Raw genomic sequence first — 16,281 nt, 5'->3', positions numbered from 1 at the left:
GGCTGTTTACGGTTTCTTTTGTATTACAAAAAATACCTGACGTGTCACATTAACTGTTGATAAATCGATGTGGTAAACATTGATAAGTCAGTATAAGGAAGTATTGGGGAGTGTCAATTTGATATTTTTGACAATGTAAAAGTGCTATTTTGGTTAGCTTTTGAAAAGGTTGTTTTTGAAATACGCAATAAGTCAACTATGTCACTTACTTTTTCGTTTTTCGATATCTCTGACAAAGTTGATAAATCTACATCTTAAAGTTACAAACTAGCGTCTTTATTGTGTACACTTTCATTTATAGTGTTCCATAAAACAGTAACAGTAGAGAGAAATTGCATGATAATTATACTTCTAAAAATATGTTTTCAAATTCTTTTTAAGCATTACTCTATGAACAAAGAACAGTGTTTTTCAATCAATTATTTTCTACATCACGTGACTATTTGGAGGCGAATCGATTCATTAAAGATCTGCACTGTGATACCGCCGGCATTTATGGATATTTCTTGCAGCCCAAGTTTCGCGTTGCAAGTATTTTCTATTGCCCTATGTTCTATAAGTATTGATTTTGCTTCTATTACTAAATGGATTCTAAATTTAAAACAATACCTGATCATTGAAATATTTTATTGAATCACACATTGGTACACCACAATAAACATTAATTCATATCACCACGGATAAAACCGCTATGATATTTACACTAGTGGAAAGGTAAATATCCGGTACAAATGTATTTGTTTTCATCTATATTAAAACAAAATTCATATACACTATGTATATGTATATAGCTGTGTACATGTTCTGGCATTACTTCATTCCACAAGACTTTAAATGAGTATGTTCTATTGTATGATTAATAAGTAAAGTTTATATATGTAACATAGGCCTCCGGCCCAAAATACAACATAATACAACAAACATGAAATAGCAATGGTAAAATACAATGAAATGATCATAGATATACATAGTATATTGTAATATAAACTATTGTATGATTTTACATTTAAAGAAGGGAAGACAAAGATATATGTAAATATAAAGGTTAAGAAATATTGAATTTTGCCATCTTTTTCGCACTAGTAATTTGGCGGTGGCGGTGGATATGCAGGATCGCTTGTTCCCGCTTTATCACCGAATGGTGGCGGCTGGGCACCAGATTGTTGCTGCGCGAAAGGTTGTTGGCCATTCATTTGTGGTTGACCATACATTGGCTGTTGTCCATACATTGGTTGGCCATAGCCAGATTGGCTGTATCCGGGAGGCCCTTGCTGTCCAGTTGTTATAACTGTTACACCTGTGTGTATTTAAAATACTATGTAGGTCTAATATGATAAGTTTGAATTAAAGCTTCACATATACTACTTTTAATCTTAATTTCTCATCTGTAATATGATTATACTCTTGATATATATGAAAAATAACATTTGATGTTTAAACATACACCCCAACATATTATACCTATCTTATATTATATGATCTATATAAAGCTACAATCCCGTTGGTCAAAACAGTAGTCAACAGAACTTTTTTTATAAATTCATATTCACTAGGTGTAGTATCATATTTACTGGCTGAATTGGATTTTCCCAGTCTAAAAATAGATTGAGACTCATATGCAATGATCATACACCGTAGACTGTTAATTACGCATGTTAATTAAAAATAATTGTTGCTTTTTGTTCTTTAGGACATATTTCTCGAATAAAATATCATTACTTTACTATTATACTTAAAGGCTACACCGCAATGATGAGAAAAAAACTTGAATTATTTTTGTATGCGCAGCGTTCGCGCAGTCGTTGCACGCCTAACACGTGCGTTTTTCCCCGCGCTTCAACGAGGCAAAAATTTTGCATGTACAGAAGGTTGTACTTGTTGTGATTTTTTTTTATTTCTTAGCCTATTCATATAAAAAAACAGACATTTTTTGACTAGTGAGCCATTGAATATGATGTGATATTCACAGCCAGAAAGTCATATTGGCCTCAGCTATCGCCTCGGTCAATGTGTCATCAGCCGGAGAATATCACATCATATTCAATGGCTCACTAGTCAATAATTGTATAATATCATATACCCGTGTCGCTTTTACGACTCCGCAAAAACGGTATCGCACGGCTGTGCATATATTTTGACGTGCGTCATTTGCGTTATACAAACAACAGATGATATTGAATAAGTGTAAGTTTAATACTAAATTTATTGAACGAGTTGAATAAAACAATATTATGCGAGCCTCTGGCGGCACGGGTATGTGATAAATGGGATTTTTTTTTCAATCTTACACATACCAGCTGGTTGTACCGGTTGAATGACTTGTCCCTTTCGATGACTTTGTTTAGTTAAGCAGCATATTACAGCCACGACACAGCTGATGAAGACGATACAGCCTATCACTATACCAATTATTGCTCCTATTGTCAATATATTCTCAGAGCTAAAAAGTAAAATTAATGATCCTTGTAATAGATTCAATTTGTTATCATGTAACATGCATCAAATATATGTACATAATTTCTTCTTTAAAGGGAAAAATTGTCAACTGGCGGTGTATTTATACGCTATATTATTTTTTTTAATTACAAATGAAACTTTTTAACTCTATTTTCAGTGAAGGTATTAAACTTTCTAAAACTTAACATTTTTCATATTATTTTATAAACATGTCATATTGTATGTGAGATATTTCAGATGAAACCAGGAAGAATTACGATCAGTTATTATATTTAAGTAAACTAAATGTTCAATACATATTAAAGAAAATAATGTTTGGAAAGGACACAGATTTACACAGTTTTACAGATTTAATTTTATCCTTGTAGCTAAAGCAAATATTTGTCACCAATCTATTCAGATTACCTTTGTTGTTTGATGCTTTTATGTATACATATGTCACTCAACGTATGACAAATACACTGTACATTGATTTTAGGATTAAAACTTCAAATAAAAGGAGTGAAATAATCAAAATTGATATTAAAATATTTGTTTACCAGCATTTGGTATCATTTTCACAACAGTAGTACCCATCCTCACAATATGTAAAAAGAGAGCAGTATTCCTCGGTGATCACACCTAAAAACAATTAACATATGAGCCGCGTCACGACAAAACCAACATAGTGCGTTTGCGACCAACATGTATCCAGACCAGCCTGCGCATCCGCGCAGTCTGATCAGGATCCATGCTGTTCGCTTACAAACTCTATAACAAGTGGAGAAACTGATAGCGAAGAGCATGGATCCTGACCAGACTGCGCGGATGCGCAGGCTGGTCTGGATCCATGCTGGTCGCAAACCCATTATGTTGGTTTTGTCATGACACGGCTCAAATACATTGTCGTCTTAGTTGCAGATACCATCTGAATATGAATCTAGTTTCTTAGAGAAAAATAATGTGTTTTCTTTTCTCATTCATGTTTTTTTATTTGATTTCTTCCAATTATAGATACATTTCAGACGTTTGGTTTTGAAACAATACCTATTTTATGAAAAATTCACTTTTTCAAATCTTTTCAAACGTACTGGTGTTCATTTCTTGTAATTATGTTCAATATCGAAGAAATATTTAAATATTTCAGTATCAAAAAGAGAATTATCTAAAAAAATTCTGGTTCGTTTTGTTTTTTCCCCTGATTTCTATCAGATCGCGCATTTTACTTTCTTAATTTATAAAAAAAATACACATAATAAACATGTCATGTCAGATATCTGCATCAGTTAAAATTATGAACATAAAGTCAATATACATTATTTTTAAGAAGTTCAAAATATAATGTGAAATCTCATTATTATTCAATAAGATATAGAAAATATTAACTTACCGGGAATAAATTCTGCTATCAGAAATAGGCACGGGAAAATTGTCTTCATTGTAGCCTCCATATTAAAAACCAAATATTAATTATCTCCTTTACAAATGATGCTTCCACAAACTTTTCATAAATCGAACTTTAGGAGAATCACTGCTCTGTGTTATATGTATTGATTACCAGTTACTATGGATTATCGATTGAAATTCCATTTTTCAAAAATACAATCATGCAAATAGGCCAAGCATACGTTAAGGCTGGTTTACTTACAGCAGTAAAATTTGCTTTGTTTTTTTAAGTGAGATACCTCCATACCTCTAACGTTTGCTTGCATAGTTCTTAACAACTCGGAGGTGTATAATACAAAACAAAAACGTATAATTTATTTTCAAAGCCTTGCTACCGATCTGCTTGGTTTCGAACTACATGTAGCCCTTCGCACAAATGCAAAACCAATATCACAATACAATGCTACTATAACAAATAAATTGTAAATTCAGGTAACCTGGCCATGTATAAACGTTCATAATTCGCCATATCATATATAAAAATCTTTATTGCTAATGTTTTAAAAAATATTCTACGAAAGCAAATGAGACGCAAATGAGTCACAAAAGTCCTTCATGTACATTTCTATATACCTTGACTCCTTTGTCAACAAAATATATTGAAAATTATTGGACATTGTTCTCATAATAGGTTATTTGAAATATTAATTATACGGTACTTTAAGTTTCGAGGACTATAAAATCCCAAAACAAATAATATAATGATTATAGCCTGTTTATTGAGAAGACCTACCTTCTTCCTGGAAAAACGGTAGATACGTTCAAACATGTTCAGAATCAAAATAAACACTATATCAGTGTACTCGTATCAAATTTCTGTTAACCATTTGAGTGACCCGCATGCTATGATTGAATTTTTTTCGCAGTTAATGTTTTTTTTTCCTTTGTGTGTGAGGGGTCTTCTTTTACCTGGTTTACCTGGTCCTTCTTTTTTATACAATGTATAAAGGATATTGAATGAGTGTAAGTTTAATACTGAATTTATTGAACGAGTTGAATAAAAGTATATTATGCGAGCCTCTGGCGTGCATTATTTTATTTTGTTGAATGAGTTCAATAAATTCAGTAATGAACTTACGAGAATTTAATATTCTAGTTATTACATACCAAAACAAGACCGTTTGAAGTAACATAAAAAAACAACAACAGTTTTCATTGACGCAATTATTTAGCGCATCTTAACGCTATGTTTGCATACGGCAAATAACGCCACGTCAAAATATATGCACGGCCGTGCAATACCATTTTACGGAGTTACAAAAGCGGCAAGTGTATGTGATAAAGTCATGAAATACCAGTTTAGCTCCGTGAGGAAGAACTCTCTTAAAAATGTAAATACGTGTGATTTTAAAAGTACATGAAGAATTTATAGAATAGAAAAAATAATTCTGGGGTATTTAAGCCTTGCCGTTTTTTTTTTTGTTTTTTTTTAATTGAGGTGCCTTTTGTTGTTTCTGTTGTTTTGTTGGGGATTTTTTTTATTGTTTTTTTGCGTAGTACCAGTAGGTGAAATTGTAATCTTGGGAACATTTGATTGACAACCGTCCGGTTAGCTCTGTAGGTAGCGCGTTGGACTATGAATCGGGCGACCTGGGTTCGATTCCCGGACTTTGCAGGTCACTTTCGTTGTGATTGATCATGAAATCCTTTCTACGGTCATTCTCACTGTATCTCTGCTTTTGTATGTACAGAAGTTCTTTTCGAAAGTGAAGACAACTAGTACTGGTAAACTGCCTGTGTATGTCCAGGAACGATGTGATAGATGGATTAGGCTCTGGTAAACTACCTATACCACCACAACAAGGAAAGATCGGAATATACATGTAGCATTTACGTTAACTTTAACACTTCATTTCATTTTATAATTCTTTAAACTGTATAAATTGCTTATTGTTTTTTAAATAGTGTTTTATTATTTCATGTTGCGAAAAAAATAGTAACAGTTAACATTATAGATACAATATTACCAAGCACTATTATATGGCCGAGGGAACATTGCACCGAAATTTTGCTGTTCCATTTATTTCGGGACACCTCGCCGATAATTCCTAATTAAAGGTAACCCCGGGAAATAGCCGATAATACAACTATTCTGCCTATGAATTATTAAACAAATCTTCCACAGTTGCAAAAATACTCTCGCATACTTCTTTTTAAAGAAAGTAAATAATATATAACAGTGATAAGAATAAAACAATAGGTTTTATGATGGCCCTCAATTTCTCACTTTAAATAATGTCTTCACATTAAGTAATAACTATGAAACTGACTATCTCTGTACTCCAAGACAATGCTTGGTTTATACATTATTTGCTTTATAAGTAAAAAGCATTTTAAGGTCTAACTACTAGTACTTTAAACTCTGCTGGGCAAAACTGATCGAAAGACAGCGAGTCTGTGGAAGATATTTAGCCTGGGCAAAACTGATCGAAAGACAGCCAGTCTATGGAAGATATTTAGCCTGGGCAAAACTGATCGAAAGGCGGACGATCTAAGGAAGATATTTAGCCTGAACAAAACTGATCGAAAGGCGGACGATCTATGGAAGATATTTAGCCTGGGCAAAACTGATCGAAAGGCGGACGATCTATGGAAGATATTTAGCCTGGGCAAAACTGATCGAAAGGCGGACGGTCTGTGGAAGATATTTAGCCTTGGCTAAACTGATCGAAAGGCGGACGGTCTGTGGAAGATATTTAGCCTGGGCAAAACTGATCGAAAGGCGGACGATCTGTGGAAGATATTTAGCCTGAGCAAACTGATCGAAAGGCGGGCGGTCTATGGAAGATATTTAGCCTTGGCAAAACTGATCGAAACGCGGACAGTCTATGGAAGATATTTAGCCTGAGCAAAACTGATCGAAAGGCGGACGGTCTATGGAAGATATTTAGCCTGGGCAAAACTGATCGAAAGGCGGACTATCTATGGAAGATATTTAGCCTGGGCAAAACTGATCGAAAGGCGGACGATCTATGGAAGATATTCAGCCTGGGCAAAACTGATCGAAAGGCGGACGATCTATTGAAGATATTTAGCCTTGGCTAAACTGATCGAAAGGCGGACTGTCTGTGGAAGATATTTAGCCTGGCAAAACTGATCGAACGGCGGACAGTCTGTGGAAGATATTTAGCCTGAGCAAAACTGATCGAAAGGCGGACGATCTATTGAAGATATTTAGCCTTGGCAAAACTGATCGAAAGGTGGATGGTCTGTGGAAGATATTTAGCCTTGGCAAAACTGATCGAAAGGCGGACGATCTGTGGAAGATATTTAGCCTGGGCAAAACTGATCGAAAGGCGGACGATCTGTGGAAGATATTTAGCCTGGGCAAAACTGATCGAAAGGCGGACGATCTATGGAAGATATTTAGCCTTGGCTAAACTGATCGAAAGGCGGACGATCTATGGAAGATATTTAGCCTTGGCTAAACTGATCGAAAGGCGGACGGTCTATGGAAGATATTTAGCCTTGACTAAATTGATCGAAAGGCTCATTGGAAGATATTGAGCGTGATAAGGATAAGCAGTGACGCCATTTGGATATGTGTAATTTGGCATAACCACAATGTCGAGATTACAAATCTCACGCTTCAACCGATCGAGCTATGCGAGTTGATACAAATTAAGCGCATTTATTGTACATATATTAATTTCACATCTTATAAAGCACAACCAATGAACTTTAAGCGTTTCATCAATTGGTCTTCCAATATAACATATGACTCAATCTTATCACTTTAGCCGCCTTTTTATCTTCATGTTTTTGCCAGTCTAAAAATTTCATATCAAATCACTATTGTACTCCGTCTTGGATCGTTTTCATCATCAGAGTCAAATAAACTCATATCAAATCCTTATTGAGCTCTAAATAACAAAATTCTATCAAAATGTCAAACGTCTGGTGGAATGATGTAATTATATATCGTTTAGTACAATACTGATTCTATATGACTCGTACACAGCAGCAAAACCTATCCGTCTCTACAAATTAGGTTTGAAAGCTGCGTATTGTGTAGAAAGTAGTGAATGAAAAGATAATTGTAAAACTTTATTTCCTCATACAAATATACAAAATATGCAATAGCTTATTTTAAGCAATTACCAACAAAACTTAACTAAGATATATATTAATATATACTTAATCAATCATAATACTTGGAAACGGAAGAATATGTAAAAACATATCACGAATTAACAAACAATATTACGAACAATCGATGTGAAATGTCACTGTGATAAGTAAATCATTTAAATGTATTTACATGCAATGATTTGATCATCTAAAAACTAAAATAATTATAAAACTTCCTATTGATTGTTAAATCTATGAACAATCCATTGCCTTCTCGGGTCATTGTTACAAACAATGTTAGTATCATAAAGGCTATTTCATATTGTCCTATTTAAACAATTGAATGTTGAGAAATCGCTGTGGCGAGCATAAACAAGTCAGTATAAGGAAGTATATATCGGGGAAAATTTACATAAGTGTGAAAGTGATATTTTTGTCAAACATTTAAAAGTTTTATCTGGGTTAGCTTTTAGCATACAATTTTGAAATACGCAATAAATCAACTATGTCTGTTACTTTTTTGATATCTCTGTCAAAGTTTAGCATCTCTTTTTCTTCTTTTTTAATTTTTATATAGTTTTCCAATAGTGAAAACTGTCATAAATCTATATTTTTTCAAGTCACAAACGAGCTACTTCATTACAACTTATTTTAGTGCACCATAAAACAATAAGAGTGAAATGTCAAATATATTTCTAAAACTAATTATGTTTTCAGATACTTTTGAAGCAATAATCTATGAATAAAGAACAGTGTTTAATAAATCAATTGATTTTCTACATCACATGTCTATTTGGTGGCGAATCGATTCATTTCAGATTTCCACTGTTACACAGTAGACGTTTATGGATATTGAAGCCCAAGTTTTGCGTTGCAAGTATTTTTACTGCCCTTTGTTGCTCTTTTCATTGTTCTTTAAGTATTGATTTTGCTCTTTACTACAGATGGATTCAAAATTTCAGACACTACCTGAGCATTGAAATAGTTCATCTAATCAAACATTGGTACACCACTTTAAAAAAGTAACAGGAAAGGGTTGCACGATGAATGTAAAACATGTCTCATTTTACTCATATCACCAAAGCGCTATGATATTTAAAATAATGGAAACGTGAACATTCGGTTTTCATCAGTAGTAACAGTTTTTTACTGTTTAATAAATATATATATATATATATATATATATATATATATATATATATATATATATAATATATATATAATATATATATATATATATATATATATATATATATATATATATATATACATTTTTGGCAATACTTTCCTCCAAACATCTTTAAGAGAGTATGCACTATGGAACGTTGATAAGGAAGACATAGACATATGTAAATATAAAGGTTTAGAAAATTGAGTTTTGCCATCTTTTTCGCACTAGTAATTTGGCGGTGGCGGGGGAAATGCAGGATCGCTGGTTCCCGCTTTATCACCGGATGGTGGCGGCTGGGCACCAAATTGTTGCTGCGCGAAAGGTTGGTGACCATACATTTGTGGTTGACCATACATTGGCTGTTGTCCATACATTGGTTGACCATAGCCAGGTTGCTGTCCAGTTGTTATGACTGCTACACCTGCATGTAAAATATACTATATACAGTAGGTCTAATATGATAATTTTATATTAAAACTTCACATAAACTTTTCATCTTAATTTCTCATCTGTGTTAATTTGTGTAATAATTATGTTTATACTCTTGATATATAAACAACTTATATTTGATCCACAACATTTTATTTCAAATCGAAACAGTTCAAACATATATTCGTATATATGATAGCACAAAGTATTGATATATTTTTACCATTGTTTACGATTGATACGGTTCAAACGTTTCACATAAAGCTAGACTGACACATCAAAAGAAATTTTAAAGCTAGATCTATTTACCAAATGATATTTAAATCTACTTCCTAGACTTACGTATCAAATGACATTGAAAACGGGATTTACTACTTTCCAAAAAGTGCATGAATTCATACATATACATAAAACATATCCAGCTTAACCCGTTTGTATTCAATTCAGCGAAGAACACTTCTAACCCAACGGAAGCACTTTTAACGCAACAGAGAGACAATTTAACGACACGGAAAGACCTTTCTAACGCAAACACTGTTTCATAGAAATGTTCTGAGATATCATTTTCAAAATTTGCTTGAATTGTTAAAACTTGAAGTTAGGCTATTTCTTCACATTATTCAATAACATAATTCAATGTGAAGAATGACATGTCCTACACGTGTAAAATCTAAGAATTCAATGTAGCAATAACTGTAAAAGTGGCGGTCGCTTACATGGCGGCTTAGGGTAGCCTAATATATACTCTCGCCGTTTCGCAGAATTAAGCTCTGCGTGGTTGTAACTTATTCATCTGCTTGGACTGTTTGTTTTAATTATTAAAACGTGCGATCATTCATAGTTTTTGTTTAAAAATTAATGACATCATCGCCATTTAACTTTAATGGTTTGAACTTATTTTTTAGCTGTAGAATTTATGTATTTATGAGGTATTCGTCTGAAATTGAGGCTACCAGTGGGGAAAACAGATTTTGATATTCAAGCTTATATTAACGAAATTCCATTTTAACTTGTATTTAAGCATGAAAATTCAAGAAAATTTGTTTGTTTGTTGTGTAAAATGTAATTTTGTTTCAAACAAAGTTCCTCTGTGTAATGAACCAATTTGCCATAAAAATAACTAATTTTCTTATGGATAAGTTGGGTCAAATAAATTGTCATCTATTACTAGTAAGTGTTAAAATTTATACTCATATACTATTAAAGAATTATAACGAATGGAAGAGAATGAGTTAATGTTGCCATCATCGACAATTATAAAAGTATCATAACTTTTGCCTAAAATATATGATTTTTCAATCTTACACATACCAGCTGTTTGTACCGGTTGTACGACTTGTCCCTGTCGATGACCTTGTTTAGTTAAGCAGCATATTACAGCAACGACACAGCTGATGAAGATGATACATCCTATAACTATACCAATTATTGCTCCAACTGTCAGTATATTATCAGAGCTAAAAAGTAAATGATCATAGTATTAGTCTTTGTCAAGCTACATTTTTTTCATACAATGAGTAGGCCTGAACTTGAAATAAAAATCTGCTTGTCTGCTGTGCATAAACTGGCTTCAATAAAGTTTATTTAACGATTCATTTCGACATCACGTCTATCTTAATAAACGGGCGTGTGCCTACGAAAAATAGTTCAAAGACTTAGTTAGTTATATGTTCACTATGAAAGTTCGGTGGTGACATTCAACTTCTTGATTTCGGAGGTTCATTAATTCACAATTTCAACTTCACGAATTCACAATTACAGCTTACAGAATTCGCAAATTCACGATTTCAACTTCATGAATTTAAAATTTCAACTTCATGAATTCCATTTTCAACTTCACACGAACTCAGGATTTCAACTTCACGAATTCACAATTTCAACTTAACGAATTCATGTTTTGAACTTCATGTTTTCAACTTCGTGATTTCATTTCCGTATATTAACAATTTCAACTTAATGAAGGTAAATTAAGTATTGAACTCGTGGAGTTGTTATCGTAATTCTCGAAATTGAAACCGTAAATTTGTGATGTTGAAATCGTGAAGTTTAAAACGTGAATCCACGAAGTTTTAATTCGTGAAGTTGAAATCGTGAAAACGTGATTTTATGTAGATGAAGTGGTCATGTCGTGAATTCCATATGTTGAAAACGTTAATGCGCACGGGTAAAATTGTGAATACATGAATATTCATGAAGCTAAAAAGTCCTCACAGGTTACTTAGCTACAGTCGCTCTTGAGCAGTTTAACTATTTGTTTTTGTTCTTTAAAAGCGCCAAATATTTTAATAGATTCAGGTCGATAACCTGTTTTATCATAATTATACTTATGCACCGCGGAATAGAGCCAAAAGTTTTTTTCAACATTAATGGAGCCCTACCCTACAAAAATTTAATGTCCGTTTACTAAACAATATAAACGGTTATTAGTAAACAAATTTATGATATATCATTTACCTCCCCCTCCCTCTTTTTTCAATTCAATGTAACATATTCTAAATTTGGCATAAAATGACAATACACATTTATAGCCTATACAATTAACAATCATGTAATGGAAGAATATAAAATAATGCATCGTATTTATTACTGTGGTCAGAAAAAAATGTCAATTGCCGTGTATCATTTACATAGAGAATAGTCGAATCCCTTAAGAACGCCAAAAACGGCTAAATTGAAATGTTGCGGCTCGGTTTGTTTGAGCGTCTTCAACTGGAAACTAACACGTCGAAAATTGAAAAACAGTTTGAAACTAAACATTTTTTCATTCTAGTTTATACATGTGTAATTGTATGCGCATTATTTCAGATGAAACCAGGAAGAATTAGGAGCAACTATAATATTTTAATGAATATTCAATTTACATGTTTGATTAGTAATTTTGCATGATGTAAGCTCTGTAGCTAAAGTAAATATTTACGGTCTATCGGCGTCACCATTGAAGATTATATGCATTCAGATTACCTTTCTTATCTTTATGAATAGGCATGCAGTATACGACAAGTACAGTGCTCTGATTTACGATTGATTTAATTTATTATTGATTTAATTTATGATTTAAACTTCAAATAAAGGGAGCGGAGAGATAACAAATATATTTGTATAAGCTTACCAGCATTTGGTATTATATTCACAACAATAGTATCCATCGTCACAATATCTGTAACTGGAGCAATATTCATAGGAAATCACACCTACAAAACAGGCAGTGTTGTATATCTTTTAAATAATATTCATAACACTGTCCAATATATCTTTTAAATAATATTCATAACACTGTCCAATATATCTTTTAAATAATATTCATGACACTGTCCAATATATCTTTTACATAATATTCATAACATTGTCCAATATATCTTTTAAATAATATTCATAACACTGTCCAATATATCTTTTAAAAAATATTCATAACACTGCCCAATATATCCTTTTAAATCATATTCATTACACTGTCCAATATAACTTTTAAATAACATTTATAACACTGTCCAATATAACTTTTAAATAATATTCATAACACCGTCCAATATATCTTTTATATAATATTCATAACACTGTCCAATATAACTTTTGAATAATATTCATAACACTGTCCAATATAACTTTTGAACAATATTCATAACAATGCCCAATATATCTTTTATATACATGTAATATTCATAACACTGTCCAATATATGCTTCAAATAATTAAAGAAAAATGATTATTTCTTTGGGGGAAACATTATATGTTTATTATTCATGAGTTTAAATTTGATTAAATATTTTGCCTGATGTATAAATTGGATACAACATCTTATTCCATAATACGTTATCTAATAAACAAAATACAACTTATATATTTAATAGAATACTCAATAGTATCGAAGTGGCAGTCTCCTGATTACTTTTCATTTAAAATGGGAAATATTTCAACATCTTATTGTTCTTTCTCCTTTTTACCGATTTTCTGTCTAATTACATCTACTACTTTTGCTTAAGTAACGCCATTAATTCAAATTATGAACATTAAGCCAATAAACATTAAGTTCAAAATAGGAAATAGAATACAAACTTACCGGGAATAAATTCTGCTATCAGTAATAGGCACGGGATAATTGTCTTCATTGTAGCCTCCATATTAAATGAACAACTCCTTCAAACAAAATATTTTCCAAATTAAAATGAGGAAAAATCAATGATCTATGTCATATGTATTGATTACCAGTAACTATGGATTATCGATTGAAATTCCAATTTTTTAAAAATACAAATAAGCAAAAAGGCAAATCATATGAAATGTTAGTATTCTTTCAACAGTGCAGCTTCGTCTTTTTTTTAGATATTGATGATAGGAAAACACCAAACATAACTCTCTAATGTTCCTTAAATTCGTTATAAAGACTTTTGATAGGTTATCTGACCGTGGATAAATGGGTGTTTGATGTATAAATGTCCATACTTTACTATGTAATATAACTAAAATATTAATCTTAACTAATGATAATTAGGGAAATTCTACAAGAGCAAATAAGTCGTGAATTTATTATAGTCCTTACTGTACGTATCTATATTCCTTGACTCGTATGTAAGCAAATGCATGTTCAGTTACTGGACATTGTGCTCATAAAATGTTTACAAAATTTTATTCTTTAAATTTTGAGGACTATAAACCTATAAACCCAAACCAAATAAAACCTATAAACCCAAACCAAATAATGTTATGATAGTGGCCTTTTTTAGTTGACCTGTCCTATTCCTTGTAAAACGGTGGGTAAGTTCAAAATCTATATAAACAATGTTATTACTTTATTTTGTGTCTAGAGTATCAAATTTCCTAAAAACGCTCTAGACATCATTAACTATATGTACTTTAGGTTATGATTGAATTTTTGCGTTGTTAATATTTTTGTTTTGGTCTGAATTTTTTGTGGGGGTGGGTCTTTCTTTTTTAACCAGTAAAACTGTTCTACATAATAGTAAATCACCAGCGGAGTATAAATGGCATTTATCAATGAAGTCAAACAAATTATGGGGGGACATGTCCTTTGTCCTGAACCCAAGATTTGCCCGTTTTCTTTATCATCTGCGACTGCAAAATGATAAATAGATGACTTTTTATACAATATAATCATATAATAATTCAGCCATTTGAAAGATGGCCGCGATGGAGGAATACACTTAAAAAATTAAGTACATTTGTGTATAAATTTTAAAATGGAAATTTCATTAAGGTCGGGTTATCATTTGAACTCGTGGAAAGAGGTAGCTTTTACTTTCTTTATCATATCCTGTATGTTGTACATAAACAGAACAGAACAGAAAATTTATTCAGTCTTATAAAATGCATATACAGCACATCGACATCAACCAATACATAAATGCATTTGTGACAACAATGACATAGTTAAAATGCATATGTATATATATACTCAAAACAAATCCGTCTTACAAAATAAAACCCATAAAATGGTAATAAATCTGGCCTGTATCTAATCTAAATTACTTGTTTAAACAAGATCTATACAAAGAAAGTAAATACACATACATGTACATGTTATATTGATTGCCACTTAATTGAGAGAAGAGAAAGAAGGTGGATCAGTTACATATGTTGATTGCTAGTCCGGCATACACACTATGGGTAGGGGTTTATGGGAGCATGCTTCCTCTGGTAAGTACATTTCTATATGGAGACCATGGCTCAAAGTAGAGCTGTCATTGATTCAGTGCAAAGCATATCAACGATATATCGATATTAGATGACTTAAATCAACGATACACCGATATATCGATAATAACCTATAATTATGTGTCTGTCATTCACTTTCATACCTGTTTAAATTATTTCAGTTAAAAACATGTTCTGTACAGTGTATTGTCCACTGCATTTTTTTTCCAAACAATATTTTTTGTCACCATTGCTATGAAATATTTCCACTATATAATAAAAGCATAACATTAGACATAAATGACTGTTCTGTATGTGTTTTGGGTGATTTTTAGCTCACCTGAGCACGAAGTGCTCAAAGGTGAGCTTTTGTCATCACTCTGCGTCCGTCGTGCGTCGTGCGTCGTGCGTCGTGCGTCCTTCAAAAAATGGCGTCAAACTTTTCAAACAACATCTCCTCCTAAACTACATGGCCAATTGCAACCAAACTTTACAGAAATGATCCTTAGGTGGACCCCTTTAAAAGTTGTTCAAAAATTTAAATTCCATTAAAAACTCTGGTTGCCATGGCAACCAATAAGAAAAACTTAAAAAATCTTCTTCTAAAAAACCGTAAGAGCTAGAGCTTAGATATTTGGCATGAAACATCTTCTAATGAGTGCCTACCAAGTTTGTTCAAATCAAAGCCCTAGGGTCAAAATTGGCCCCGCCCCAGGGGGTCATTGATTTTCCCTATATGCATATAGTAAAAACTTAAAAAATCTTCTTTTAAAGAACTCAAAGAGCTAGAGCTAAGATATTTAGCATGAAACATGTTCTAATGGGTGTCTACCAAGTTTGTTCAAATAAAAGCCCTGGGGTCAAAATTGGCTCCGCCCCGGGGGTCATTGATTTTCCTTATATGTGTATAGCAAAAACTTAAAAAATCTTCTTTAAAAAAACCCAAATAGCTGGAGTTTAGCTATTAAGCATGAAACATCTTCTAGTGAGTGTCTACAAAGTTTGTTCAAATCAAAGCCCTAGGGTCAAAATTGGCCCCGCCCCGGGGGTCATTGATTTTCCTTATATGACTGTGTATA

The 16,281-nt window shown here is 32.4% G+C and overlaps 1 protein-coding gene across 3 annotated transcripts; it reads right to left on the bottom strand.

Annotated features, from left to right (window-relative positions):
* Positions 1-613: 613 nt before the first annotated feature.
* LOC132749441 (TM2 domain-containing protein DDB_G0287015-like) lies at positions 614-13,768 on the bottom strand. Of its 3 annotated transcripts, none has more exons than XM_060739169.1 (4): positions 13,611-13,733; positions 2,997-3,078; positions 2,295-2,440; positions 614-1,297 (listed from the first exon to the last, which is right to left on the bottom strand). In XM_060739169.1, the coding sequence occupies exons 1-4, from the start codon at positions 13,669-13,671 to the stop codon at positions 1,080-1,082; spliced, it is 507 nt and encodes a 168-aa protein (XP_060595152.1). In that variant the 5' UTR covers positions 13,672-13,733; the 3' UTR covers positions 614-1,079. The 3 variants fall into 3 exon arrangements, with proteins under 3 accessions (XP_060595152.1, XP_060595151.1, XP_060595153.1); XM_060739168.1 differs by lacking the exon at positions 13,611-13,733 and adding an exon at positions 3,827-4,033; XM_060739170.1 differs by lacking the exons at positions 614-1,297; positions 2,295-2,440; positions 2,997-3,078 and adding exons at positions 9,176-9,545; positions 10,865-11,010; positions 12,663-12,744 and having other exon boundaries at positions 13,611-13,768.
* Between the last annotated feature and the right edge of the window lie 2,513 nt (positions 13,769-16,281).

This window comes from Ruditapes philippinarum, unplaced genomic scaffold (genome assembly GCF_026571515.1).
Source record: "Ruditapes philippinarum isolate M1 unplaced genomic scaffold, ASM2657151v2 ctg2546_1_1_1_1, whole genome shotgun sequence".
Classification (NCBI taxonomy): domain Eukaryota; kingdom Metazoa; phylum Mollusca; class Bivalvia; order Venerida; family Veneridae; genus Ruditapes; species Ruditapes philippinarum.
This window is presented reverse-complemented; position numbering and strand designations above follow the sequence as displayed.

Coding starts and splice junctions, on each gene's coding strand:
- LOC132749441 (XM_060739169.1), bottom strand. CDS start 13,671: ATGGAGGCTACAATGAAGACAATTATCCCGTGCCTATTACTGATAGCA. Junction 2,441..2,996: donor GAAAATGATACCAAATGCTG/GTAAACAAATAT, acceptor TTTACTTTTTAG/CTCTGAGAATATATTGACAA. Junction 1,298..2,294: donor TCAACCGGTACAACCAGCTG/GTATGTGTAAGA, acceptor AAATACACACAG/GTGTAACAGTTATAACAACT.